Below are 26,886 nucleotides of genomic sequence, written 5' to 3'. Positions count from 1 at the left end.
TGACATTCATTTATTAGTATAGCTTCAAAATAGGTGTCAATTGCACCTCATTCTTCAACCATAGATGAACAACGATATCTCAAAACTAAATTCATAGATAAATCCGTTTTTCATAATTTTGGCCTTTTAAAGTCTAATTTAACATATTTTCAAGTTGATTTACTCATTTATTTGTGTAACTTCAGAATACATAATCCATTGTATATCAAATTTCCACATAGAAAAGCAATAATATTTTAATTGAATTTATATTTTATTTATTTATTTTTTAAAATATTTAAATTAAAAATTTATATATTTTTATTGATTCTATGATCAAGTGTGACGATGTTCATTTAGTAGCACAACTTGAATTGGCATTCTTTGCACCATAAATTTCTAGTTCCATGAACAACACAATAGTAAATTCATAGTTTTTCTATTTCTTAATATTTTAGGAGCCTTTTATGTCCTATTTATATACTTTCAGCTTGATTATATATAAAGAGAGAGAGAGAAAAACGATCTACTAAAATTTAGAATAGGAAATATAAAAATTAATAACTTAGAAGGTGATAAAAACTTTCATAAACATCTCATTATTATTAACCTTTTGTAATAAAAAATAATTAGTTAGTGGGAAAATGCTTGTATAACTTATAGATAGGGTCGGCCGGGGGAGTTATTGCTCGTTTCACGTGCTCCTCCCAAACCTTTTATCTCAAGCAATGCCAGCGCAAACAACAGCCCATCTCGGTCCCCCACTCCACCAAACCCAAAGCGCCATATCGGAACTCTCTCAAACGTTCCAGAGGGAACATAATACCACGACCGAACCATGAATTGAACCGTGCGATGCCCATCTGACGGTTCACTATCACGGGTCATTTCTCCACGCCGCTTCGGAGGCAGCCCCAACACCTCCCGCACTCTCTCGCACCTTCGTCTCCCTTCGCGAAGCCTCTCCTCTTCGTCCTCCCCCCATCTCGTATAAAAGCAACGCTCCTCTCCGCTTTTCCGGCCAAGAAACAAAGAAACCAACATCGACGCATCGAAGCAAGCACCGCGATCCGCCATGAATCCTGACAAGTTCACGCACAAGACGAACGAGGCCCTCGTCGCCGCCCACGAGCTTGCCCTCAATTCGGGCCACGCCCAAATCACGCCGCTCCACCTCGCCTCCGTCCTCGCCGCTGACGCCAATGGCATCCTTCGACAGGCCCTCACTAACGCCTCCGGTGGCGCCGGAGATTCTGCCGCGCAGTCGTTCGAGCGCGTCCTCTCCGCCGCCCTCAAGAAGCTCCCCTCCCAGTCCCCCCCGCCCGACGAGGTGCCTGCCTCCACCTCCCTCATCAAGGTCATCCGCCGTGCTCAGTCTTCCCAGAAGTCACGCGGTGACTCCCACCTCGCTGTCGACCAGCTGATCCTTGGCATCCTCGAGGACCATCAGATTGGTGACTGCCTCAAGGAGGCCGGCGTCAGCGCCGCACGAGTCCGCGCCGAGGTCGAGAAACTCCGTGGCAAGGAGGGCAAGAAGGTCGAGAGCGCTTCCGGGGACACCAATTTCCAGGCCCTCAAGACCTACGGCCGCGACCTCGTCGAGGTTGCGGGGAAGCTTGACCCCGTAATCGGCCGTGATGAGGAGATCCGCCGCGTCGTCCGCATCCTGTCGAGGCGGACCAAGAACAACCCTGTGCTCATCGGTGAGCCCGGTGTCGGCAAGACCGCCGTCGTCGAGGGCCTCGCGCAGAGGATCGTGCGAGGCGATGTCCCCAGCAATCTGCTAGACGTCCGCCTCGTGGCGCTCGACATGGGCGCATTGGTTGCTGGGGCGAAGTACCGCGGCGAGTTCGAGGAGCGCCTTAAGGCGGTACTCAAGGAGGTGGAGGAGGCCGATGGCAAGGTCATCCTCTTCATCGACGAAATCCACCTCGTTCTCGGCGCGGGCCGCACTGAGGGCTCCATGGACGCCGCAAACCTCTTCAAGCCGATGCTTGCGAGGGGGCAACTGCGGTGCATCGGAGCAACGACATTGGAGGAGTACAGGAAGTACGTCGAGAAAGATGCAGCCTTCGAGCGACGATTCCAGCAAGTGTATGTGGCAGAGCCCAGCGTCGCTGACACTATTAGCATCCTTCGTGGCCTAAAGGAGAAGTACGAAGGACATCATGGTGTTCGAATCCAGGACCGGGCTCTTGTGGTCGCTGCCCAGCTCTCTAGCCGATATATTACTGGTACGTCTCCATACTTCTTCTCCCAGCTTTTATAACTGCTCATTAAACATATGATTCCTCCAAACAGTAGCAAGAATAGTAATTAGACAGCCAGTGTGTACAGATGACAAAAAAATTGTTGCTTTATAGTGTCCAATTCTCCAAGCAATGGCGAAATTATCTACATTTGTGAACCTTTTGTGCATTTGGGACTGCATAAGGAACTGCTTTGGATTGCTAAACATGCTAATTGCTTCATCTTTAGATAATATTGTTTAATGTCATAGGCATAACCAAAATTTGATTCTTTAAAGTCTCTTGTTCTTCTGCTCTGAGATTGTTTTCTTTTTGTTTCTTCAAGGCCGACATCTTCCGGACAAGGCAATTGACTTGGTCGATGAGGCTTGTGCGAACGTGAGGGTGCAGCTTGATAGCCAGCCAGAGGAGATCGATAACCTGGAGAGGAAAAGGATTCAGCTTGAAGTTGAATTGCATGCACTTGAGAAGGAGAAGGACAAGGCCAGTAAAGCCAGGCTAGTTGAGGTGGGTCTCTGTTACCTTGTAGCTCTTCATCTTTTTTCAGATTTTCTCTCTCTCTCATATGCGATGCGTGCTGACAATGCTGCTCGGTGTGCTCCTATCCAGGTTCGTAAGGAGCTGGATGATTTGAGGGATAAGCTGCAACCGCTGATGATGAAGTACAGGAAGGAGAAGGAGAGAATCGACGAGATTCGTAGCTTGAAGCAGCGCCGGGAGGAGCTCATGTTTACTCTGCAGGAGGCCGAGCGGAGGATGGATCTCGCTCGCGTTGCGGACCTCAAGTACGGTGCCCTGCAAGAGATTGATGCTGCTATTGCGAGACTCGAGGGAGACACCAATGAGAATTTGATGCTGACGGAGACTGTTGGGCCTGATCATATTGCAGAGGTGTGTGTCCCGAACTCAGGATTAAGATTGTCGTTGCCATCGATCCCTATGTTAAAAGTTTGGTTCTTGGTCAGGTAGTGGGCCGATGGACGGGAATTCCGGTGACAAGGCTGGGACAGAATGAGAAGGAAAGGTTGATTGGCCTCGCAGAGAGGTTGCACAAGAGAGTGGTCGGCCAACATCAGGCGGTGGAGGCGGTGGCAGAGGCAGTTCTCCGGTCGAGAGCTGGTCTCGGCCGACCGCAGCAGCCTACTGGCTCATTCCTCTTCTTGGGCCCGACCGGCGTGGGTAAAACAGAACTGGCCAAGGCTCTTGCCGAGCAACTGTTTGACGATGAGAACCTTCTTGTTCGCATCGACATGTCCGAGTACATGGAGCAGCATTCCGTATCACGTCTGATTGGCGCTCCGCCAGGGTGAGTAATCTACTCGAGCTTGCCATCGCTGCCTTCTTCGATTCCCTTGCAAGCGAGGTATTCATCCCCTCGATTTGCAGGTACGTGGGCCACGAGGAAGGAGGGCAGCTGACCGAGGCGGTGAGGCGGAGGCCTTACAGTGTCATTCTCTTCGATGAAGTGGAGAAGGCCCATATCGCCGTCTTCAATACTCTCCTCCAGGTTCTCGACGATGGCAGACTAACCGACGGCCAAGGGAGGACTGTCGATTTCACCAACACAGTCATCATCATGACTTCTAATCTTGGAGCTGAACACCTCCTCGCCGGAATGGTGGGCGAGTCGTCGATGCAGATCGCACGCGAACGCGTACTGCTAGAGGTACTTCATGGAGACCATCTCTTTTATAGCGTTATATGAACTGATTTGTATTCTTAATCTTATCAAATGTATAACCCATCGATTGATCCTGCAGGTCAGAAAGCATTTCAGGCCGGAGTTGCTGAACAGATTGGACGAGATAGTAATCTTCGATCCGCTATCACATGATCAACTGAGGAAGGTAGCCAGGCTCCAAATGAAGGATGTCGCTCTCCGCCTCGCAGAGAGGGGCATTGCCTTGGCCGTGACAGATGCCGCCTTGGACATTGTGCTATCTGAATCCTATGATCCGGTAAGCTTAGATGCTTCCAGTGTTGCCCCTCGTGCCGTGTTCCTGTTACTAGGATCGTGAACTAACGGGGGTTCCGCGTGCTCGAGCTTGCAGGTGTACGGTGCAAGACCGATAAGGAGATGGCTGGAGAAGAAGGTCGTGACGCACCTGTCCAAGATGCTTATACGAGGGGAGATCGACGAGAACACGACTGTGTACATCGATACAGCCCGAGGGAAGAAGGAGCTGCATTACAGGGTTGAGAGGAACGGAGGGTTCGTCAACGCCACCACTGGGCAGAAGTCGGACATCCTCATCGAGATCCCCAATGGTGCTGCTGTCAAGAAGAAGGACCCAGTGCAGGCCGTGAAGAAAATGAAGGTCCTGCACGATGAGGAGGACGTCGATGATATGGACGAAGAGTAGTTACACGCCGATGATCATTGGAGACGGGAAATAAACGGGGGGGATATTGCTGCCTGTCTTGGATGTTTATTTTGTTGTTTGATCGAAGATGATCTTTGTGGTGATGTAATTACCGTGAAATCCTTCTTGTTTATCCTCTTGGAGAGTATATGCTAAGTCTGTTCGGAGTCCCCGTTGAAGTATTTCATTTGTTAAGCGTGCCAACTTCTAGTTTATTTAGAATGAACAGTACAATATTACATAAATGTTAATTAACGTTAAACCAAATAGAAAGGGTCAAGTGTGCCAGCAGACATAGCAGTTGAAGCCAGAATTACTTACTTGTTATGTGATTTTGAGACCTATCGATGGTTGGACCAAACTCAAAAAGGGTAGCAATTCTTGAGATCCTAATGTACTAACATCGACCGGGATCCACCCGCAGGCATTTAGGGTCGCACGCTACAATAACTGTGGTTTAGCTTTTGCAAGTTGATTTGATGTTCATTCCAATTGTTCTAATAGTGCTACATACTCTGACAATCTATAGTTAAGGAAACCCGAGAATCTATTTATATTATGCAGAGCATGCATATCATACTTATCATGTTGAGAATTTAGGCAACGTTTCCCAAGTCTAGACTTGGCCAGTGAGACATAGCAGTAGGAATCACATGCTAGAACAGCTAACATTATTTGGTTTGAACCTTGTTCAGGACTTCAATGTTTTGCAATGTACCTTGAAACATGTTGCTTTGAGACAACACTCTGAAGCAGGTTGGCAGTGCTGTTTTCATGTCGGGCCACCTCTGACTCCTAGGCTCTAAATTGCCATCAACTATGTTCTACCTTCAAGCATATTCTTATGGAGGTGATTATGAAACCAATATCATCTCACTGATATATGGAAATTTTCCAACATAATGTGGTCTAATATTCACATTTTGGAAACTTCGAAATTGTTTTGGGTTCATAATTTCTCAAGTTAGTTCAATATCCTTCACCTGACAACATGCAATAGCAATGTCCTTATAAGTGTTTTGTAAGAAAAGTTTGTATGTCACACATCAGTTTGATAGGATAATTAGTTTATTAATATGGTTAAGTCTAAACCATTAACTCAAGAATGTTCAAACTTAAATTAATAATAATATATTTATCAGATCTTTATATATCAATCTAATTTTTAATTCAATTCAATGATGATATATATCAATATATGTAAAATAAAATAATAATTTTTATATTTGTTCCTTTTCTATCAATTTATACATACACAAACACACATTATATATAATATATATATAATCATATTTAACCCTTATTGAGCATCTATATTCCAGAGTCTCACCACGTCCTTCCTTCCGCGGTTACATCGGCGAGCGAAAAAACGTAGTCGCCCGCTCCCGCACTCCACTGCATAGTCTGCTCATAGCTCCTCCCCGGGCGCCTTTGCTCTCCCTGCTTTTCCTCGAACACCTTGCGTGCATCATCGAGCGCAGCGAACAGCACCACTGCTTCGTCTCTCTCTCTCTCTCTCCCTCTGCACCACTGCTGCTACTGACACCGAAACTCCATCCCGCTCAAGATTCCCCACGCCCTTCGGGGAAACCTTGTCCACGAGAACATCCCCTCTTGGATCGTGGCTTTCTGCGGCCCGCGTTGAGCCACGTAAAGCCGCCTGCCATATTTATATCACCAGGCCACCCACTGGGGACACGAGCTATAATGTAATGGCATAATTCCACGTCCCCGGTCCCAGAGAAGCCGCTCGGTCTTTTGACGTACAGTGTTATTATTTTTATGGGACGAGTCAAAACTGACGCCGTCGCTACGGGCGTCATTCATTTCGTGGTCCAGGAAACCCTCTCGCTACGTTTCACCGTGGAGACAAAAGGCAAAGGACGAGGGAGCCGAGTGTGCGTAAGTTAAAGCAATGCACACAGTGACGGATTTTGTGAGGCTGAGGTGAGCCTGAGATGTCCAATGAACGAGAGGGGTAGACAAGGAGGCAATAAAGAAAGAGGAAAGGGCGACCAAGTAAAGCTAGAAATATGCGGCTCTCTTTCTTCTCAGGCTGAGGGCAGCTTGCAGCCGGTACTCCTTATCCCACCCTCTCCCACCCTCTCCGCCACTCTCTCTCTCTCTCTCTCTCTCTCTCTCTCTCTCTCTCTCTCTCTCTCTCTATCTATCTATCTATCTATCTATCTATCCCTACTTGTTGCTTCTTTCTTGTTTGTTTCTTTCTCTCCGCTCCTGGTTTTGCTGCGACCTCCGCAACACCTGGTTTTCGGGCTGTGCTGCTTCGGTTGATCCACATATGTTGCGGCTTCTGTAGCATGAGGAGGAGATAAACATATGTGATGGATGGTTCCGAGGAGGCGTCAGGGTGGGCGGCGCGGTCGTCCGCTTCTGGTGCCCCGGGCGCTGCCTACCCCGCGTCCAGCAGTAGCCTCGGCCTCGTCCGCCATCGCCGGCGCACGTTGGTCAGGGAGGAGGATGAGTTCGAGGAGGAGGAGGAGGTAGAGGCAGCGCAGGAGCAGGTCAGCCGCATCCTCTCCTCCGCCGACAAGGGCGGGGGAGGGGACGCGGACGTCAGCCTCCGAGAATGGCTCGACCGGCCGGGCCGGGCAGTGGACCTCCTGGAATGCCTCCACATCTTCAGGCAGATCGCGGAGGCGGTGGGCTCGGCGCACGGGCAGGGCGTCGTCGTCGCTAACGTGCGTCCCTCCTGCTTCGTCATGTCACCCCTCAACAGCGTCTCCTTCATCGAGTCCGCTTCTTGTTCCACCTCCGGCTCCGTCTCCGCCTCCTCCTCCGATGACGACGATGCCGCCGGCGGGTCGGGCCCCGGCCCTCCGGAGAGGAACAGGTCCTTCTATGGCCCTTCCTCCTCCACCCGTCTCAAAGATCGCAGGGAGGAGGACGGCGCCGATGAGAAGAAGACCTTCCCGCTGAAGCGGATCTTGCTCATGGAGTGGAGCTGGTACACCAGCCCGGAGGAGGCCGACGGCGTGGGTCGGGGCACATTCGCTGCCGACGTTTACCGCTTGGGCGTTCTTCTGTTCGAGGTCGATGCTCCATGGATCTGCGAGATCAGTATTCTCTTGCTATATGACCCCTGTGGTTTGATCCGCTGACGTCGAGGTGGGCCTTCCTTTGTTCGCAGTTGTTCTGCACGTTCGATTCGCTGGAGGAGAAGCTCACCACCATGGCCGACCTCCGGCATCGCGTCCTTCCGCCGCAGCTGCTGCTCAAGTGGCCAAAGGAAGCTTCCTTCTGCCTCTGGCTGTTGCACCCTCAGCCAGATACCCGGCCCAAGATCAGGTCCGTTCTCTCTCCTTCTTGATTCAGGTGTGACCACAACTCTCATGGTGAACGAGTTCATCACAGTCCACATACTTTTTCGCTCATTTAGCGTTTGAAGCTTGAACATGCTCCCCAACTTAATCAAATTCAACTCAGCTGAAGCTTTTCATCCAAATGTTACTAGTTGCAACTATTTGCATTGTGATCCATGCTCATATGCTTGCAAATTAGTTTTTGATGGCCATTGGAGTGACAAAAAACATTGCAATTTGTGTGGCATCTGCCAGTGAGGTGCTGCGCAGTGAGTTCCTCAATCGACCAACAAGCAAGTTGGAAGAGCGGGTAGCAGCGATCAAGTTAACAGAGGAGATAGAAGATGAGGAACTACTACTTGAGTTTCTTCTGCACCTGAAGCAAAGGAAGCAAGAAGTCGCGGATAGGTTGCGTGATTCCATTTGTTTCATCTCTGCGGACGTACAAGAAGTTCAAGATCAGCGCTCGATCCTTCTGCAGAATTCATACCCTGAATTGGACAGAGGCGGGCGTTCAGCCACATCAACGTTGGATCATCCTGTAGCGGATGTGGACTCATCCTCCTTTGCCTCGAGGAAACGCTTCAGATCAGAGTTCAACAACGGAGTGGGTGAAGAGGAGCTCGGCCATCTCATGGCTGAGGCACCGAGATCAGGAACAGAGCTGCAGATTCAGGTCAGCATCGCGTCGAAGAGCTCCAGATTGATGAAGAACTTCAAGAAGCTGGAGGCAGCCTACTTTTCCACGAGACGCAGGGGATCAAGATCGACACGCAGACCAGAGAGCAAACAGTTGCAGGGCACAAGCAGCGGCACGGGATCGGCCGTCCGGACGGAGCGGAGCTCCGTCGATGACGTGGTGCTCCAGGAAGGACGTGGTGGTGGGAGAAGAAACGAGTGGATAAACCCCTTCCTCGAGGGCCTGTGCAAGTACCTCTCCTTCAGCAGATTGAAGGTGAAAGCTGACCTGAAACAAGGAGATCTGCTGAACTCCATGAACCTGGTGTGCTCCATGGACTTCGACCGCGACAACGAGTTCTTTGCCACCGCCGGCGTCAACAAGAAGATCAAAGTCTTCGAATGCGACATGATTCTCAACGAGGACCGCGGCATCCATTACCCCGTCGTCGAGATGTCCAACCGATCAAAGCTCAGCTGCATCTGCTGGAACGGCTACATCAAGAGTCAGATCGCTTCAAGCGACTTCGAAGGTGTCGTGCAGGTAGCCACCAAGAAATCTATCCATCGATCTCCATCACAAATCTCATCGCTCCCAACGCATACAGGTGTGGGATGTGACGAGGAGCCAAAGCCTGGCGGAGATGAGGGAGCACGAGAAGCGGGTGTGGTCGGTGGACTTCTCCCTCGCGGACCCAACCAGGCTGGCCAGTGGAGGCGACGATGGTACCGTGAAGCTGTGGAGCATCAATAAGGCAATTCTATTCTTGCACTTGCTGTATGTCTGCTTTTGAACTATGTATGCCACACAGTGAATTCAAGGTGACGAGGAAACTGCGATGCATTGTGGTTGAAATGCGGTGATGTTGCAGGCCGGAAGCGTCGGCACCATCAGAACCAAGGCGAACGTGTGTTCCATTCAGTTCCAGCCGGAGTCGGCGCACTTGCTGGCGGTGGGCTCAGCGGATCACAAGGTCTACTGCTTCGATCTCCGGAACTTGAGAATGCCTTGTTGCACATTAGCCGGCCACACCAAGACTGTGAGCGACGTGAAGTACCTCGATTCGTCGCACGTCGTCTCCGCCTCGACCGATAACTCCCTCAAGCTCTGGAATTTGCCGGCGAGCACATCAGGAGTGCACGAAGCCCCTCTTCAGACATTCGCAGGTCATACCAACAATAAGGTAAGCTGACAACCTGACAAGAAAGATCAGCACTGCTATACTTTAGGTGGATGCATGAAAATCCACAGGAAACATCACACTGCTGCTATATGATCACATTCTTTGAAGTCATATGAGATTGCAACTACTCTTTCTTTTATTACATTAGTTAGTGTTGAAACCCATTTCTCATTGCCGGAGCTTTTCCCTTTTTCATGTTGCAGAACTTTGTTGGCCTATCCGTTTCTGATGGATACATTGCTACAGGCTCTGAAACAAATGAGGTATGCATATCTTGTGCTTCAACTTCATCCATCCTTCTCATAGATACCATTCACATGCTAGTTGTTGGCATCTTCACGCCGTGTCCTGATGGTCAATACGGTTTGGTCTGGTTCCGATCGTACGAGGGCATCCACATGGGTATCCAAGATGGGGGGTAGAAGGGTAAGGTCGGGTCAGAGATGGATCCGAGAGTGTTTTTTCATGTCCGAGGTATGATCCCTGGCGCTGACCAATGGGTCAATATTTATACATGTCATAGAGAGTCGATCGTACTTAGGTTGTTAATAGTTGTTGATGTTTTGAGCGGTCGTACAAATTCTCCAAGAGATGCGCGGTGCCATCTTGTATGACCTCGAGCGGCACAACCATGATCGCACGTCATCACGGGGTTGCTACTTCCCTTCAAGTCCATACTTGTGCATACACCTCCTCGATATTGAGGTATAACTGTCGACTCCGAGGTGCCACGTCGGCTTCGAGATGCCACACCGATTGTTGTCGCGTGAATGATACTAGAATATTCCCTATCATTCTCTCCCCCTCACAGAAGCGCGCCCCAAGTTCCTCATAAGAGGCTCAGGGTACATCTTCTGTGTTGTGGGTGATCAGGGTCTTTGCTTTTCGATTGGATCCGTTGTGCCTTCAGGTGCAAGAGATTTATCGTGGTAAGCCATTTTCAGGTCAAGTGGTTCGTCTTTGTTTCCTTGGCTTACTGTAGTAGGTTGTCTGTTGTTATATCCTGGATTTTTTTCTTTTCAGAATCATATCTTTCCACACATTTAAAGCCAAGTAGATAAACATCATTTTATTCATAATTTATAAATATTTATTATAATTTATTTATTCATCAAATCATAAGTTAAAAAGTAGACATAGTGATGTTAACTCAAAGAATCATCCAAGAGCTATACCTAATAGTAGAGAAAGGTCCGCTCTCCACTGTAATCTAATTTAATACTAGTGAGAGACTGTTTTAAAAATTAAAAATAAAAAAAATTCAGCAACGCTGAGTAGGAACCTAAAAAATCAACTCAAAATGAATACATGATAAAAACTCAATGATCCCATTGGTGCATATCAAATACTTGAAGGAGCACTCCCCCAACAGCGGATGGAGAGGCTTTTATCTTACGGAATGAGTTTGTGTTCTCCACATAGCGGATGGAGGCAAACTCATGTCGCACTCCCAACAGCAGATGGGGTGATGTCCCTCACCTACCAAAGTGGGGACGTATTCCTCCCAATAGCGGATGGAGGAACCATCCAACCACCACGTTTGATGGTCCACTAATTTTCAAAAAGAATTGCCCTACCTGCACTCAATAGGGTAATAAAATTATCTCATACTAGTTATGTATATATTAGGATGAAATAATACTTTAAAAATATCTCTTTTAAATATCATTCATATCAAATACTATCAATTAGTCCTCAATTGACTTGAACTATAGTTCAATCGATCATATTAAACTCAGATTTAACTAGAACCTAGTTGAACTGATCTCTAATCCTCATTTAACTGATCTGAAATCATCCTAGACTAGTATGATTTGAACTGGATTAGGTTTAAATTAGATAAAACTGACTTGAATAAATCAATCAATTCAAAATCATCCCGAATTGATCTAAACTAATCTAAGTCTCGTTTAGTTCAATCAATGTTTGGGCTCAAATCCAACAATTACATGATATTGGACTAAGTTGGGTCAACTCATATACTGGTAATATACATTGCATATAACTGTGCATGCATCACACAAGATTGGGCCAACCTTGGCCCATGGACTGGTCACATATCACACGTGACTACACATGTTGGGTTAGGTTGGGTTAGCCTACGGGCTAGGGCCTAACTCGTGAGTTGGGTTTGGCCTACGGGTTGGGCCTAGTTTGCTGACTGTGCCTAGCTAGTGGGTTGTGGCCTGACCTCTGGGTTGGGCTAGGCTTGTGGACTGTTTTAACTATATTTTTATTCAATTTCATCAATATTGAATTATGATAACATATATTCACTAACAATAATACATTAAAACATAACAATAGACTAAAGAATAAGATTAAGGAAATGATATTCTTAATTCAATAATAATTAGAAGTCATACTTTAATATGACATGAATAATTTCAATATGATCTAATTAAATAATAAAACTTTAAATATTTAAAGGGATAAATTTTTTTTAGATAATATGTTATAATCTAACAATAAAAATTTTAACATTTAAAGGATTAAGAAATATGTTTTTGAACTACTCATAATATAGTTTCATCTAGATAAGATTAAAAGATAAACTGCAATACGAGGAAATAACATTTTTAATCCAAATATAAAAAATCAGATATCATGTATTTAATACATAAAATATGTATAATTTCAGTATGTCTAAATTCAAAATAAAAACCTTTAAAGAGGATTGAAGAATCATTTAAAAACTTCAGATAATATATTTTAATTTAATAAGAAATATTTTAATATTAAAAGGATTGATAAATATTTTCAAACTATAAAAATTTTAATATTTAAGGAATTAAAATAAATATTTTTATTTTCAAAAAAGATAGGGAAACCCTTAAAGGATGAGATGAACCTCCATTAAAAGAAGTTTTCCTTAATTTTCATATTTATTTAATATAAATTATTTTTATTTAATATACTAATAAATTTGATATCATATTTAGAATTCTTAATAATCATTTCCTAATTCTCAATAGCAAACAAGAAAATAAGATTAATATTTCTTAAATTAGGAAGGTAAGTAAAGAAATAAAAGTTAATTCCTAAATTAAATATTTCGATCTTCCTAAATTAAATTAATACACAACTCGGGCGTAGATCCACCTTAGCATGCCTTGCACGATCGAGGTGCACGACTTAGGCACACATCCGTCGTAGCGAACCTTCTGGCTAAGGTAGGCCCTCCTTATAACGCTAATTTGATAAGGAACTATTGGTTAGTTGATTATTAGTGTGGCCCATAAGCTTGCGAAGAATTATCCACTTTGGTCGATAGGTGTTTCTGCACGATTTAGGGTAAGAGAGACCCGACAGACTTATGAGCCCTTGGTTCCCATACTCCTCAACCAATGTGGGACTAAATGATCTTATCAATGCTCCCCCCCTTGGGGAGCTAAGAGCTCATAGTCGAGGTGCATAGCATGGGAGCGATTTTGCTTGATCGAGGTAAAGGCTTGGTTTGATCCCGATCATGCGAGGGTGTCCACGTGGGTGTCCGAGATTGGGATGTAAGGGTGAGGTCAAGTCAGAGCTGGCGTCTTTGAGGTCGACCCGAGGTGGGACTTGGATTCCTACTTTAGTGTTGCCTTCCTACACAAGCGGTCAATGTCGGGAGGAGGATTCCCGACTCAACCCCTTCGAAGCTTAAGTTAGTTAGAGGTGGATCTGAGGATTTTTTTTGTGTCTGAGGTTCGATCCCCTGGCACTGACCAGGGGGTCGATATTTATACCTATCGCAGGGAGTTGGTCATAATCAGGTTGTTAAGGGTCGTCAATGCTCCAAGCAGTCTATCACGGACTTAGCTGGAATTGCCTAAGTCGTGAGGTACCTTTACGGCAAAGTCACGAACTTAGTTAAAGTTACCTAAGTCGTGAAGCACCCTTATACCAACTCCTCGGACTTAGCTGAGATTGCCTAAATCATGAAGTGCCCTTGCGATATATGCGTTCGCAAAGGTTCAGCCTAGTTGCAACCTCGTATAGGTCCCGAAGGACCTGTAAAATAGAAAGTTGATTAGAATGAAAATAAGCGACGAACAAATCTCGACGTCTCGTGAAAAGGGAAGCTTTACAAGAAATTCAGTGAGCACCTTGAGTGTAAGAGAGAAAAGATAAAACAAAGACTTTAGAAGGTAGAAGGTCGAATGAACAACTACAAATCCACAAACAACGGCTCACCAGGTGTCTAGTGCGAATGCAAGTTCTCGTAAAGTTAACGTGCGAACTTGTGAAGATTGTTCAACGCCCTACAATATATCAAAGCTCCATCCAGCCCTATGCCACTTGGGGGGTTCCAGGGTGTTGTGATGGCTGATGTTTCGCGTACAACTACGGTTTGTAGAAAACAAGCCATGACACGCGAAAATAGAGCCATTTTGGGCAGTTCGGCCTAGCGTGGCGAGCAGTCGCACTACAACGCTACGAATTATCGTTGCTTACATTTTTCAAGAAAAAAAAAACATAAAACCATGGTAAAACATGCTGGCATGTCTCTGTATAAGCATACAAAAGTGACGAACGGTTCGTTGAATGAAGTTATTGTGGGTGCATGATAACCGTTCGTGACATTCTCCCCCACTTAAACTATCGACGCCCTTGTTGATGCTTATTGGTAGTTGTTGACGACTGCTTCTTCATGTTATAGGGCATCTTCGAGCTCCCAACTAGCTTTAGTTCGGGGAAGCTTTCGCTACTTCACCAAGTACTCGGTCTGCTCAGCTCCATTGGGTAGCTTTATCTTGCGATATGCTAAAATAGTTTCAACTCGCTTCTCGTAGGAGGCTCTGGTCGGGGGTAGCCGAGTTGGAACACTTCGGGAAGCATCTTGTGGATCTGAATGGTAGGCTTTGAAGTTGCTAGTGTGAAAAATATTATTAATTTTGAGCCACGCCGGTAGCTGCAACTTATAGGAGACGTTGTCTACCCTACTGATAATTGGGAAGGGCCCTTCATACTTATGCACCAATCCTTTGCATACTTTGTGCGTAAAGAATTAGAGTGATATTTGTTGGAGCTTTACCAATACCAAATCGTTGACTTTGAACTCTTGTGGTTGCCTTCCCAAGTCTGCCCACTTCTTCATCTTTTTGGATGCCTTCTCCAAGTAAGTCATGTCTTTTACAAAGTGATATGCTGACGGATTACTTCCAGTATACTCGATAGCCAAGGTGTGAGGAGTCAACGACTGTTATCACGTAATGATCTCGAATAGGCTCTTGTTGGACGTACAGCTCTGCTGCAAATTGTAGGAGAATTGGGCTATGTCCAACAGCTTCACCAAATCTCATTGGTTGGCACTGACGCAGCGCCGAAGATATTGCTTAAGGAGCGAGTTTATCCTTTCGGTTTGGTCATCCGTCGGAGGGTGGAGACTTGTGGAGAAGTATAACTTAGACCCCAATAATTTAAATAGTTCAGTCTAGAATCATCCCAAGAACCAAGCGTCTCGATCACTAATGATATTATGCGGGACCCCTCAATATTTCACCATATTCATCATCATCAGCTTGGCCGCCTCCTCTGTTGAATAGTATAGAGGTGCAACAATGAAAGTTGCATATTTTGAAAATCGATCAACCACCACAAGTATCAATTTGAGTCCCTCTATTGTTGGCAAGCTTGATATGAAGTCGAAGGAAATGCTCTCCCATGGCTTTTTTGGTACGGGCAACGGCTCCAAATGTCTCATTGGCTTTCGCTGCTCCACCTTATCTTGTTGGCAAGTAAGGCACGTTCGAACATATTCTTCCACATCAGTCCCCATCTTCAGCCAGTAGAAGGCCCTCTCCATGAGAGTCAATATTCGACGAATGCCCGGATGTCCTGCCCAAAGGGAATCGTGACACTCTCTTAAGAGTTTGCACCTCAAATTATTCATTTGAGGAATATAAACCCTATTCCCTTTAGTGTAAATGAGTCCCTCCTGGATCCAAAATCATCGTGTCTTGCCTTCTTTGATTAGTTGCATCAGGGTCACTGCTTGGGGATCACTATACAGTCCATCCCTGATTCTGGAAAGGAAGTTGGAGTGCAGCTAACTTGCTTGGCTTCCGCCTTCTAGCTGCATGGCATTCACTCGCTCCACTTTCTGACTCAGCGCATCGGCCATGACATTTGCTCATCTGGGCTTGTACTTCATTGTCATATTAAATTTGGCCAGGAAGTCCTGCCATCGTGCTTACTTTGGGGAGAGTTTCTTTTTAGTTTGAAAGTAACTTAAAGCGATGTTATTCATCCTCAGTACAAATCACGATCCGAGAAGGTAGTGTCGTCAAATTCGTAGACAGTGGACCACTGCTATCATCTCCTTCTCGTGCATCGGAAACCGCCGCTCGGTCTCATTGAGCTTGCGGCTCCGGTAGGCCACCGGGTGACCCTCCTATATGAGTACTCCCTAATAACAAAATCTAAAACATCTGTATGGACTTCGAAGGGCTCCCCATAATCCAGCAATTTAAGCATTGGTTCTTCCAACACAACAACCTTTAGATCTTGGAATGTAGCTTCATATTTGTCAGACCATCTCCAAGGCTGCTATTTCTTCAACAACTTCATCAGTGAGGTTGCATGCTTCGAATATCCAGTTATGAAGCGTCGATAATAGTTGATGAAACCAAAGAAGGATCTCAGCTCTGACACCTTCTTTGGAGTTCTCCATTCTGCAACAGCTTGCACATTTGATTTGTCCAACGAATAGAAACATTACTGATTCGATGCCTCAAGAATAAGATCTTCATCTAAGTAAAGTAGCATTTCTCCCTTTTCATGAACAAGGTGTTCTCCCTGAGAACCTTGAAAATTGTCCGAATGTGCTCGATGTGCTCCTCGAACGTTTGGTTAGTCACGTAGGTAGTTTTCGTTTTGTCGCCTTTAGCAATGCACACCTGCCAATACCCCGACCAGAGGTCGAGTATGGAGAAATACTTTGCTTTGCCTAATTGGTCGAATAAGTCCATGATGAGCGGGATGAGATACTTGTTCTTCACCGTTACCTTATTGAGGCTCGATAATCGATGCATAGCCGAAGGCTCCAATCTTGTTTCTTTTGGAATAAAACTAGAGCTCCGAATGATGCTTTAGAACTGTAGATGAGACCATCGCTTAGAAGTTCATTTAACTACTTTCGGAGCTCTGCTAACTCTGGAGGGGACATGCGGTATAGTGGTCTCACTAGAGGCTTTAGTCCCGACTCCAGCATGATATGATGATCCACGCCTCTACATGGTAGTAGAGTTTTCTGCAACTCAGGTGGCATAACATCTGTGAACTCCTTTAGAACGTTCGCCACCATAGCAGGTTCATGAATGACCTCCCCATCGAGGGGCTCTAGCTTCACAGCAGCCACAAATGTTAATTCGCCTTTTCGTACCCCTTTCTTTAGTTGTAATGTTGATATCTGCTAGGGATCCTTGGTTCCTCTCTACGAGATGGGAACTACACAGGGGTCGTCACCTCCCATCATACATAGGGAGTTTAGGAACGACATTGGTACCAACTTAGCCACGTGCACGAACTATATTCCAAGGATCACTTGGAAGTCATCCAATGACACCGACATCATGTTTGTGCTCCCGCTCCATGTTCCAATCTTGATGGGGACTCCCTTTGCCAGCTCGGAGATCCGCTTGGCTTCCGAGTTCACTGCCTTCATCTGACTTGGGTTCTTCTCCAAGATCAGCCCAAGTGGCATAACATCTGTGAACTCCTTTAGAACGTTCGCCACCATAGCAGGTTCATGAATGACCTCCCCATCGAGGGGCTCTAGCTTCACAGCAGCCACAAATGTTAATTCGCCTTTTCATACCCCTTTCTTTAGTTGTAATGTTGATATCTGCTAGGGATCCTTGGTTCCTCTCTACAAGATGGGAACTACACAGGGGTCGTCACCTCCCATCATACATAGGGAGTTTAGGAACGACATTGGTACCAACTTAGCCACGTGCACGAACTATATTCCAAGGATCACTTGGAAGTCATCCAATGACACCGACATCATGTTTGTGCTCCCGCTCCATGTTCCAATCTTGATGGGGACTCCCTTTGCCAGCTCAGAGATCTGCTTGGCTTCCGAGTTCACTGCCTTCATCTGACTTGGGTTCTTCTCCAAGATCAGCCCAAGTTGCTTTGCTTCTCGATCGACAATAAAGTTGTGGGTAGCACCCGTGTCCACCATTAGGTTGTTTGGCCATTAAGCTTAATGTTCACATACATCAGCTCGCTACTCCCTGCTTTCAATGGATTTGCCTTTATGTTCTCCCCCACTTGACCCCACAATGCATTCAACAAACGTATTACTCCCATTCGGGGACCTTGTGACACTTCGTCATCACTGCTCGATTCTGAACTATTTGAACTGAGGGCGACGGTCTTGCCCTTATCTGATTTGGGGAGATGGATTGAAGCTGTTAAGGCATTGAGTGCCTGTTTCTGTGGGCATTCCCTCACCATGTGCGGCCCTCCGCACAAAAAAATCTGCCAAGTTTTGGGCCCTTGCCTTTTGAGCTTGGCTCTTTATGAGAACTCTTCTTCCTTTGTTCACCCCCGGGCTCCTTTCCTCAAGAATATTTTGGAGGGCAGTTTCCTGAAGATTGTTTCCTTTTTCCTGACTCCTCCGAGGAAACAAAGTCGGTGAGCCTTTCTGCGACTGTAATTACCCCGATTACATCGGTGACATTCCTTCGATATAGATCCTGTTAAGCCCATAGCTTCGGGCCATCAAGGAAGCTAAACAACTTATCCTTCTTGGACATGTCTTGTATGTACAGCATCAGTGCATAAAATTATTTCACGTGTTCTTGGATGGAAGTACTTTGGCGGAGTTGTCTCAACTTTCTCCTTGCAATGAACTCTATGTTTTCGGGTAGAAACTGAGTTCTCAACTCCTGCTTCAAGTCTTCCCATATGTCCACTCGACACCGACCTTGTTGGATCTCCTCCCAACGGGTTCGCCACCAAAGTTTTGCATCCCTATTCAGATACATGATTGCTATTGAAACTTTGGTATCTTTAAAATTGTGCTTTGTAGCTTGAAAGTACTATTCCATATCAAACAAGAAATTCTCGAGCTCCTTTGCGTTCCTAGCACCTTCATAGCAATGAGGCTCGGGTACCCTCAAGTTTTGTGATGGCGTAACACAGGTGTTGCTCCCTCCCGCATTTAGTGCCCTTGTGAGCGCTGTCACTCTGGAAGTGAGTTTTGCCATGACTTCATGCAAATGTTGCACGGAGTCTTTCGTATCGTCCATCAATCAATCGACTAGGGCCTCAACCTTGTCGATTCGGGATTTAGCTTCTTCTTGCGAGCTCTCTATCCCAAGAAGCCTTCGTTGGCCTTGGTAGAGTTCCTCCAAGCTCACTTCAAGAATATCTAGGCAGATTTCTGTCGTTGTGAGTCTCTCCTTATGGCTCTTTTTCTTGGTTGACGCTCCAGATTGCGCCTCCTTCGTTCGCAGAGAGTAGCCAACTTCTCGCTCATCATGTTCGCTGCCACGATCCCCTAGTGCGGCTCCACCAACATGAGAGCAAGTTTGCACTTACAGCCCACCTGCGACTGCTTGAGACAATGGTCCGGCTTGCCCTGCCTTGCTTGATTCACCATGATGCTTTGCCACGGCGAGATTGTAAAGTTTTTTCACACCTTGCTCGAATTGTTTGCCCGCTCTGATGTCACAATGTCACAGACTTAGCTGGAATTACCTAAGTCATGAGGCACCCTTGCGGCAAAGTCACGAACTTAGATGAAGTTGCCTAAGTCGTGAAGCACCCCTTGCACCAACTCCTCGGACTTAGCTAGGATTGCCTAAGTCATGAGGCGCCCTTACAATATATGCGTATGCAAAGGTTCAGCCTAGTTGCAACCTTGTATAGGTCCCAAAGGACCTATAAAATAGAAAGTTGATTAGATTGAAAACGAGCGATGGACAAGTCCCGACATCTCACGAAGAGAGAAGTCTTACAAGTAATTTAGCGAGCATCTTGAGTGCAAGGGAGAAAAGAGAGGAAGGAGAAAACAATGACTTTAGAAGGTAGAACGAACAGTTACACGTCCACAAATAATTGCTCACCGGGTGTCGGGCACGAAAGCATGTTCCCGTCAAGTTAATGTGAGAACTTGTGAAGATTGTTCAACGCTTGACAATATACCGAAGCCTCATCCAGCCTTATGCCACCTAGGGGGTTCCAGGGTGCTGAGATGACTAACATTTTTTATGCAGCTACGGTTTACAGAAATTAAGCTGTGGCATGCGAAAACGGAACCATTTTGGGGTAGTTCGACCCGACGCGACGAGCGGTCGCACTGCAACATTGCGAACTGTCGTTGTTTACATTTTTCAAGCAAAAAAACACACACACACAAAACCAAGTCAAAACATGCTGTCATGTCTCTATATAAGCATGCAAAAGCGACGAACAGTTCGTTGAACGAAGTTGTTGTGGGTGCGTGATGACCGTTCGTGACAGGTCGGTACTTATTCTTCGGGCGACACGGGTGGAACTGTACTATTCCCCGCTGTGCGGTATCGTCTTGTATGATCTCGGGCCGCACAGGCACGGTCGTATGTAGCTATGGGAATGTTGTGTCCCTTCAAGTTCATACCCATGCGTGCGCCTCTTTGATACGGAGGTACGATTACGGACTCGAAGGGCTATGTCGGCTTTGAGATGCCACATCGACTCAGAGGTGGCTATTGAACATTGTTGCATAGACAGAATATTCCCTGACACTGGTGATTTAACTGATATGCTTATTACTACTACCAAAACACAACAGCTTCAAGTGTTCTTCCTTTTTGTTTCTTTTAATGGATCAGAGAAAATTACTAATTCTATGACAAGATGAACTGTAAGTTAATAAACCCTGATTGAGAGCCAATTTACAACAGAGTCTTCTGATTATATGAGAGATCCTATTTGCTGGAGTCTCATCATGCTTGGCATATCTTGCAACAATATATTTGTGCATGCATCTCATTATCCTTCTGAAGCCAGCTGATAACTACAGAACAATCTCCCTCCAACCAAATGAACTGCTGCCCTTAGCCTTCCCAGCCACCAAATTGACAGATTTATCTTAAGACAATTATGACCTTTCACAAAACAATCTCTATGCTCTTATGCTGCAACCTGGACTCTGATCCATGGCACCATCATACTTAGTTTTGCAGTACAGAAAAGGAGTCTCTTTAAAGAAGATCTCTCTGTCAAACCTCTGCAAAATCAACAACAGTTTATCTGTTAGCAGAGGTGTTTTCTTTTTCAGCACAGTATATTGCCATATTAACAACTTGAGATATTATCATACTATATTGTTAAAGAAACAAGAATGTTCAAGCTGGACCAGATCAAACTTCGACAGAGATGATAAAGAAATTAAAGATGCTTCTTTTAGCATCTTGTTGAGATTTCACTTGTCATATTCAAGGACTTTTGGAGTCATCTTCCAATTGAACTGACAATATAGAATCCTTATGCTGAAGGAAGCCCTTAACCATTATTTTCTCTTCATTGTCATCGACATAAGAAGTTAGTAGATGTTAGAGTCTGTTTCTGTATCATAATTTTCTGAAGTGGAAAGCTTTGAAATGTTATCTGCAAGTCACAATTGTTGTCCTCATCAACTGGTTCAGGTGTTCATCTACCACAAAGCTTTTCCCATGCCGGTGTTGTCCTACAAATTCAGCACCACAGACCCCATATCAGGTCAGGAGAACGACGACGCTTCCCAGTTCGTCTCTTGTGTTTGCTGGCGAGGCCAGTCATCCACCTTGCTGGCTGCAAACTCAAGTGGTAACATCAAGTTCTTGGAGATGGTGTAGCTGCCAATTCGGAAGCTAGAGGTGATGAGTTCTGGGGTCACAACATGGAGGTTCTTAATCTGAACTCTACGCATCAGCACACAGTTGCGGTTGTGGCGAATTTGCCAGAGTTCGGTGGCTCTGTTATTGATCGATCATAGGAGAAGATGTTAGCATCTGTATCATAGCAAACGATTTGGAAAGAAGACTGAGAGGGAATTGTTTTGTGTACATCATTCATATATAATCAATCAAATCAATTGAGCTCTTTTTAATTTTTGCCATCCTGATTTCAGCTTGATCTAATGTGATCTCATTTCAAATCAACTTCACTTCCCTTGTGATTTCATTTTGAAGTCTAAAATGACACTACAAGAAGAATAGAACAGCATAAGATTATGGAAACCACAGGTAAAGAAACAGGATCAGCAAAGAAGCACAAGAGAAACAGAAATAAAGCTAAAACAATGAATCAATATGCCAATTAGTGGAGAAAACCCTTTCTCAAGTTGAAAAGAATACGATTATAAATTCTATTGTTTGGCTTTACCTCTCCATATAACTTGCAAGTGTCTCATTGATCATATTATTAACAATTTTAGTAAGTTATATATACACATCTTTTGAGGAGATGAGGGTTATTACTTGGGATTACGTCAGATATCTTAAGGAATATGGTCTTAATTTAGTAGATCCGCATCCGCATTGACAAGAGAGAATCGGACGTCTCTTGTACCCGTTTCAACGCTTCCCGCATAAGTTTCTGTGCGTTGAAGGGGAAAGATAAGGAGGGCTCCTCGCATCGCCCCCAGAGAAGACGCATCGAGATAGCAAGGATGTGTTCTCTGGAGAAGCGTGGCCGCGTCTATGTCCTCAGCCTCACCGGCGACAACGAGCACCGCCTCAACGCCGATCTCATCGCGGCGGTCCGATCCGCCCTAGCCAAGGTCCGCGCCGAATACGCCGCCGCACCTAACGGCTCCGCCCTCGTCACGGCCGCCGAGGGCCGGTTCTTCTCCAACGGCTTCGACCTCGCTTGGGCCAACGCCGCCGGATCCCCCTCCGCCTCCCTCCAGCGCCTTTCGTCCCTCGTCGCCCTCTTCAAGCCCGTGGTCGCGGACCTCATGTCCCTCCCGATGCCCACCATCTCCGCCGTCAACGGCCACGCCGCCGCCGCCGGGTTCATGCTCGCCATCAGCCACGACTACACGGTGATGAGGGGGGATCGGGGGTTCTTGTACATGAGCGAGCTCGACATCGGCTTGCCCTTCCCGCCGTACTTCATGTCGCTGATGCGGGCGAAGATCGCCGATCCGAGGACGCTGAGGGACGTGACGCTCCGGGCGGCGAAGATCACGGGAGCGGAAGCGAAGGCGAGGGGAATCGCGGACTCGGTCCACGCCGGCGCCGACGAGGCGTTGCAGGCAGCGATGAGGATGGGAGAGGAGCTGGCGGCGCGGAACTGGGACGGTGGGGTGTACGCGTCGATCCGGATGGCGGCGTTCCCGGATCTCTGCAGGGCGGTGGGATTGCCGGCGGAGGACGCGGAGCAGAAGGACAAGACCATCGCCGCCAAGCTCTGAAGTTGGATCTCCACTACAAGGTACTTGTCACGTTTATACTGGTGATATTTACTGTATCGTATCATGAGCAACGCATTTGATTACCGTAAGCTAAAAACCAAAACAGCAAATTAGACCGGAATGCGTTTGCTTTTAATAAGCTACTTGAAATAAACGATTAAATTATCATCTATTTCTTGCCATGCATAATTGAATATCTAAGTTGAATACATAAATTCAGATATAATGATTAAATGGATCAGTAAATTGTGTAGTAATGTTTCTTTGATTTAAAGACATAGGATAGGATATAAAGATGGACGCATACGTTTTGCTATTAATATGCTTGATTAGATTATATTCTATCTCTTGCTTGCTAGCTGATAGCTGACACCACTAGCCAAATAAACTTTGGACTTTCAATGATGGGACATTTTGACTTGACATTCGAATGAGAATCATATGGTGCATATTGTTCCCTTCTTCTTATGAACTCTCCATTGATGATAGGGAGAAGACCATCTTGGAATTTCAGTATACTTAGTATGTGGAAAAACTAATCGGGTTGGCTGTAGTTCTCCATCTACACGATCCAATGTAATCCTATTTTCTTATTTATGCTTCCTCTCATAATAACATAGTTGATTTTTAGACATTATTAATGGCAAGTTACATCATTCACAATCTTGATTCCAGTCTAATCATTATTATATTAGTCTTGATTCCAATCTAATCATTATAGGTTAGTGCCTCCCGTATCAGATAAAAAGATGCCCTAGTGCACAAGGCCAGTCGAGTTTTCTTAGGTTGTGTTGTAGTCCACAATGATGAGTTTGAGATGGATTAATTAGAGCTAACATATGTCAGGTGTGACACTAATTTAACTCAAAAGCTTAAGTCATTATGTTGTGGGTCAATCCCAATATACATAACCCGACCTTTCGATCCTTAATAATATGAGATTATCCTCTTAGTCCATCTTTCATTTTATATACATAAATATTGTTAATATCGTCTTCTATTCATGTGTGTTAATTATCTTCGTCTTATTTTATTTTAAAACTTGAACTTAGTTAGAGGCCACATCTTTTATGTCATTACGTTCACTCATCTGCATCTACTCATTGTGTTGGGATTCATCTTTATTTAGTCAAATCATTATTTAATTAGCTCGATCTTTTTTTTTCCTTTTAAATCGTGCATGTCAAATTTTATCTATCTGAGATCAATTTAACTCAAAGCTTAAGTTGTTTGGTTGTGGTTCAAACAAATCATTTACCCTATTCTTCTGTTGCTTGATGGACGTGCTTCACGCTAAAGCGAACCAATATATGGTTCATCACTCGATTTTTGTCTCATGGGACAACCTTGTGTCTTTTAGGTCAGTTCAATTGATCTACAGGTTGCCCTGCGAGCAAATTTGGCCACATATGGGGTGTGTTATATGTTCAATTAAAAGCAAAACGATCCTTCAATTTGAATCAAGATATGTTTCATCACTCCATTTATGTCTGATGGAAACAATCCTGTGTCTTTTAGATCAATTTAATTGATAGTCGGGTTGACGTTAGAGCAAATTTTGCCTCATGGGGTGTGTAATATTTTCGACTAGAAGCAAAAGGGCCCTTCCGTATGATTCCCATATCATCCAACATAAACTTGTTTTATTGCATGCACAACTAGAGATGAGAGCGAGACGGCTACCCGTGCTCGGCACCTGAAGCGGAGCATATATCCAACCCAACTAAATGTTTAGTTATAAAAGGCAAAAAAATTCTAACACATTATTATTCTGTGACGATGGAAAAATCTAACAAGATACAGTGATGTTGATAATAATAATAGTATGTCATTCTTTATATGGGACTGAATCAGGACGTAACGAGATTGCTTGTGAACATCTAACATGTTGACGTCCCCGCAAAAATATTTTTCTATTATGATATTAGTTTTCAGAAATCTATCGTTTTAAAAGTTTCGAAATAATTTAATTACCTTTGTAAATTTTAAAATAGTATATATATATATATATATGGGTAAATTTCAAAAAAAATCTCAACATTTTACTTTTTCTCACCTAGTGTCCCATTTTTTTTGTTTATTCTCGCATAATATCCCTTATTTTCTGAAAAACAATATTACCTTGACCTCTGCTCCATCATCCCATTGTGATCGCCTTTGCTTTTCGTCGTCACCTGCCACCTTTACCACGTTGCATTGTGGACCTCCACAACATGAGGCCCTCGTTGCCTTACCCCGCTCCGAGGCTTTATTGTCCCAATATGCCCCCTTTGCCTTTTTGTCCGATCGTCATCTTCGTTCACGAGGCCTCTTCAAGCAAGGGCCCTCTCCACCCCCGTAAAGCCTCCATCCTTCGTGTTGACTACTCCCCTTGTCATTACCTCTTTGTCGATCTTAATTAGATTCGTTAACATGATGTCGAACCACTATAGCATCGAGTTGAAGCATCGTTGGTCGAGTTGGTCACTACCAAGGACCCAAGGGCATCGATAATCTCGACGAGGAGGAAGATAATTTTAATGTTCAATGGTAGATGGCGTTAGTGGTAGCGGATGACGACACCACTGGTGTCGACACCAACACAACTACCTAGTCGCCTCCGGTAACGATAAGGTTCACCCTCACCGTGACATCATCCACCTCCACGAGGAGCATGTTACCAACCTCATGGCCACCCGCTCCGTGTTGCTTTGCATTTGTATCGACATTGACACAATTGTCGAGCGACAATTGGTGGTAGCTGCCTCATCACTGACTCGTTGAGCAGATCCCAACCAAGACCCAAAGCTAGGGTCGTCAAAGCTCTTACCGCTCCCTACGCTGCCACATCAATTCCGATACCACCTCTCGTCGAGCAACCCTTTTGTCGTTTTGCATTTGTATCAATGTTAACGCAGTTATCGAGCGGTGCCACTCTATATCTACGCCGATCTCGACACAGATGCAAAGTAACAAAAGAGCCACTTAGTAAGAGGTGGCGCTAGAATTGACATGGTAGCGGGGGAGTAGTAAGAGCTCCGACGACCCCAAATTTGAGTCGAGGTTGGGATCTGCCTAATGAGTCAATGATGAGACGACCACTATATTTATCGTAGACGTCATGATGACCACCACAATCTACGTTGACACTGATGTAGAGCGACGTGGGATTGGCGGTGATGAGGTCAGTGGCACACACATGGTGGAGGCGAGTGGCGTCGTGGTAAGAATAGACCTTATCGTTATCGAAGATGGCCAAGCAACTGCATCGACATTGATAGCAACGATATCGTCGTCTATCACCGAACATTAAAATTATATTTTTATTTTTTTTATTTTTGTTAGTAAAATTGATATTATTAAGGTAAATAGATATAAATATGTTTAACTATGTGGATGTGAATTTAACTTTTTATAGTATAAGAACTGAGACACTAAATATAACTAATTACATAAAATCATCCCCACCAGGACGCGCGCTTACAACACCCCGAGGACATACGCCTTAACGATTTCCTTCTCTCCCTCTCTTTGCTTCGATTTGAGTTCATGGGTTGGATTGGGTCAAGTCGGGCTGCGGGTGAAATCGAGGAGGGCAGGTGTTAGACGAGGAGCAATCGTCAACTCTGATAAGGAGCCCCTGAGAGATCGCGAGCTGCTCATCCACGTGGCCAGCGATAGGCCTCCTCCTCCTCCGCCCACCACCACCACCACCGCTCCGATAGAGAGGCACTCTTACCCCTGATCTCTTTGTTCATT

General features: G+C 45.4%; 3 protein-coding genes across 8 annotated transcripts; all 3 read left to right on the top strand.

The window, feature by feature from the left end:
* The first annotated feature begins 870 nt into the window (after nt 1-870).
* Nucleotides 871-4,773, top strand: LOC103986534 (chaperone protein ClpB1). 2 transcript variants are annotated; one of them, XM_009404552.3, is made up of 7 exons: nt 871-2,213; nt 2,554-2,735; nt 2,838-3,119; nt 3,194-3,534; nt 3,615-3,894; nt 3,989-4,186; nt 4,280-4,773. In XM_009404552.3, exons 1-7 carry the CDS (start codon nt 1,055-1,057, stop codon nt 4,589-4,591), a joined length of 2,754 nt encoding a protein of 917 aa, XP_009402827.2. In that variant the 5' UTR covers nt 871-1,054; the 3' UTR covers nt 4,592-4,773. The 2 variants fall into 2 exon arrangements, with proteins under 2 accessions (XP_009402827.2, XP_064948271.1); XM_065092199.1 differs by having other exon boundaries at nt 957-2,213; nt 2,838-3,123; nt 3,198-3,534.
* Nucleotides 4,774-6,755: 1,982 nt separating this feature from the next.
* LOC103986537 (protein SPA1-RELATED 4) lies at nt 6,756-21,840 on the top strand. Of its 2 annotated transcripts, XM_009404553.3 has the most exons (7): nt 6,756-7,641; nt 7,740-7,897; nt 8,167-9,133; nt 9,198-9,344; nt 9,462-9,773; nt 9,977-10,036; nt 21,398-21,840. In XM_009404553.3, exons 1-7 carry the CDS (start codon nt 6,934-6,936, stop codon nt 21,584-21,586), a joined length of 2,541 nt encoding a protein of 846 aa, XP_009402828.1. In that variant the 5' UTR covers nt 6,756-6,933; the 3' UTR covers nt 21,587-21,840. The 2 variants fall into 2 exon arrangements, with proteins under 2 accessions (XP_009402828.1, XP_009402834.1); XM_009404559.3 differs by lacking the exons at nt 9,977-10,036; nt 21,398-21,840 and having other exon boundaries at nt 9,198-9,367; nt 9,462-9,739.
* A 480-nt stretch (nt 21,841-22,320) lies between these two features.
* On the top strand, nt 22,321-24,626 carry LOC135598428 (enoyl-CoA delta isomerase 2, peroxisomal-like). 4 transcript variants are annotated; one of them, XM_065092202.1, is made up of 2 exons: nt 22,321-23,168; nt 23,638-23,782. In XM_065092202.1, the coding sequence occupies exon 1, from the start codon at nt 22,402-22,404 to the stop codon at nt 23,146-23,148; it is 747 nt and encodes a 248-aa protein (XP_064948274.1). In that variant the 5' UTR covers nt 22,321-22,401; the 3' UTR covers nt 23,149-23,168; nt 23,638-23,782. The 4 variants fall into 4 exon arrangements, with proteins under 4 accessions (XP_064948274.1, XP_064948273.1, XP_064948275.1 ...); XM_065092201.1 differs by lacking the exon at nt 23,638-23,782 and adding an exon at nt 24,509-24,626 and having other exon boundaries at nt 22,323-23,168; XM_065092203.1 differs by lacking the exon at nt 23,638-23,782 and adding an exon at nt 24,514-24,626 and having other exon boundaries at nt 22,324-23,168.
* The last annotated feature ends 2,260 nt before the right edge of the window (nt 24,627-26,886 follow it).

Source organism: Musa acuminata, chromosome BXJ2-1, assembly GCF_036884655.1.
Source record: "Musa acuminata AAA Group cultivar baxijiao chromosome BXJ2-1, Cavendish_Baxijiao_AAA, whole genome shotgun sequence".
NCBI classification, from domain to species: domain Eukaryota; kingdom Viridiplantae; phylum Streptophyta; class Magnoliopsida; order Zingiberales; family Musaceae; genus Musa; species Musa acuminata.
Note: the sequence above shows the minus strand (reverse complement) of the source record. Positions and strands in the feature narration are given on the sequence as shown.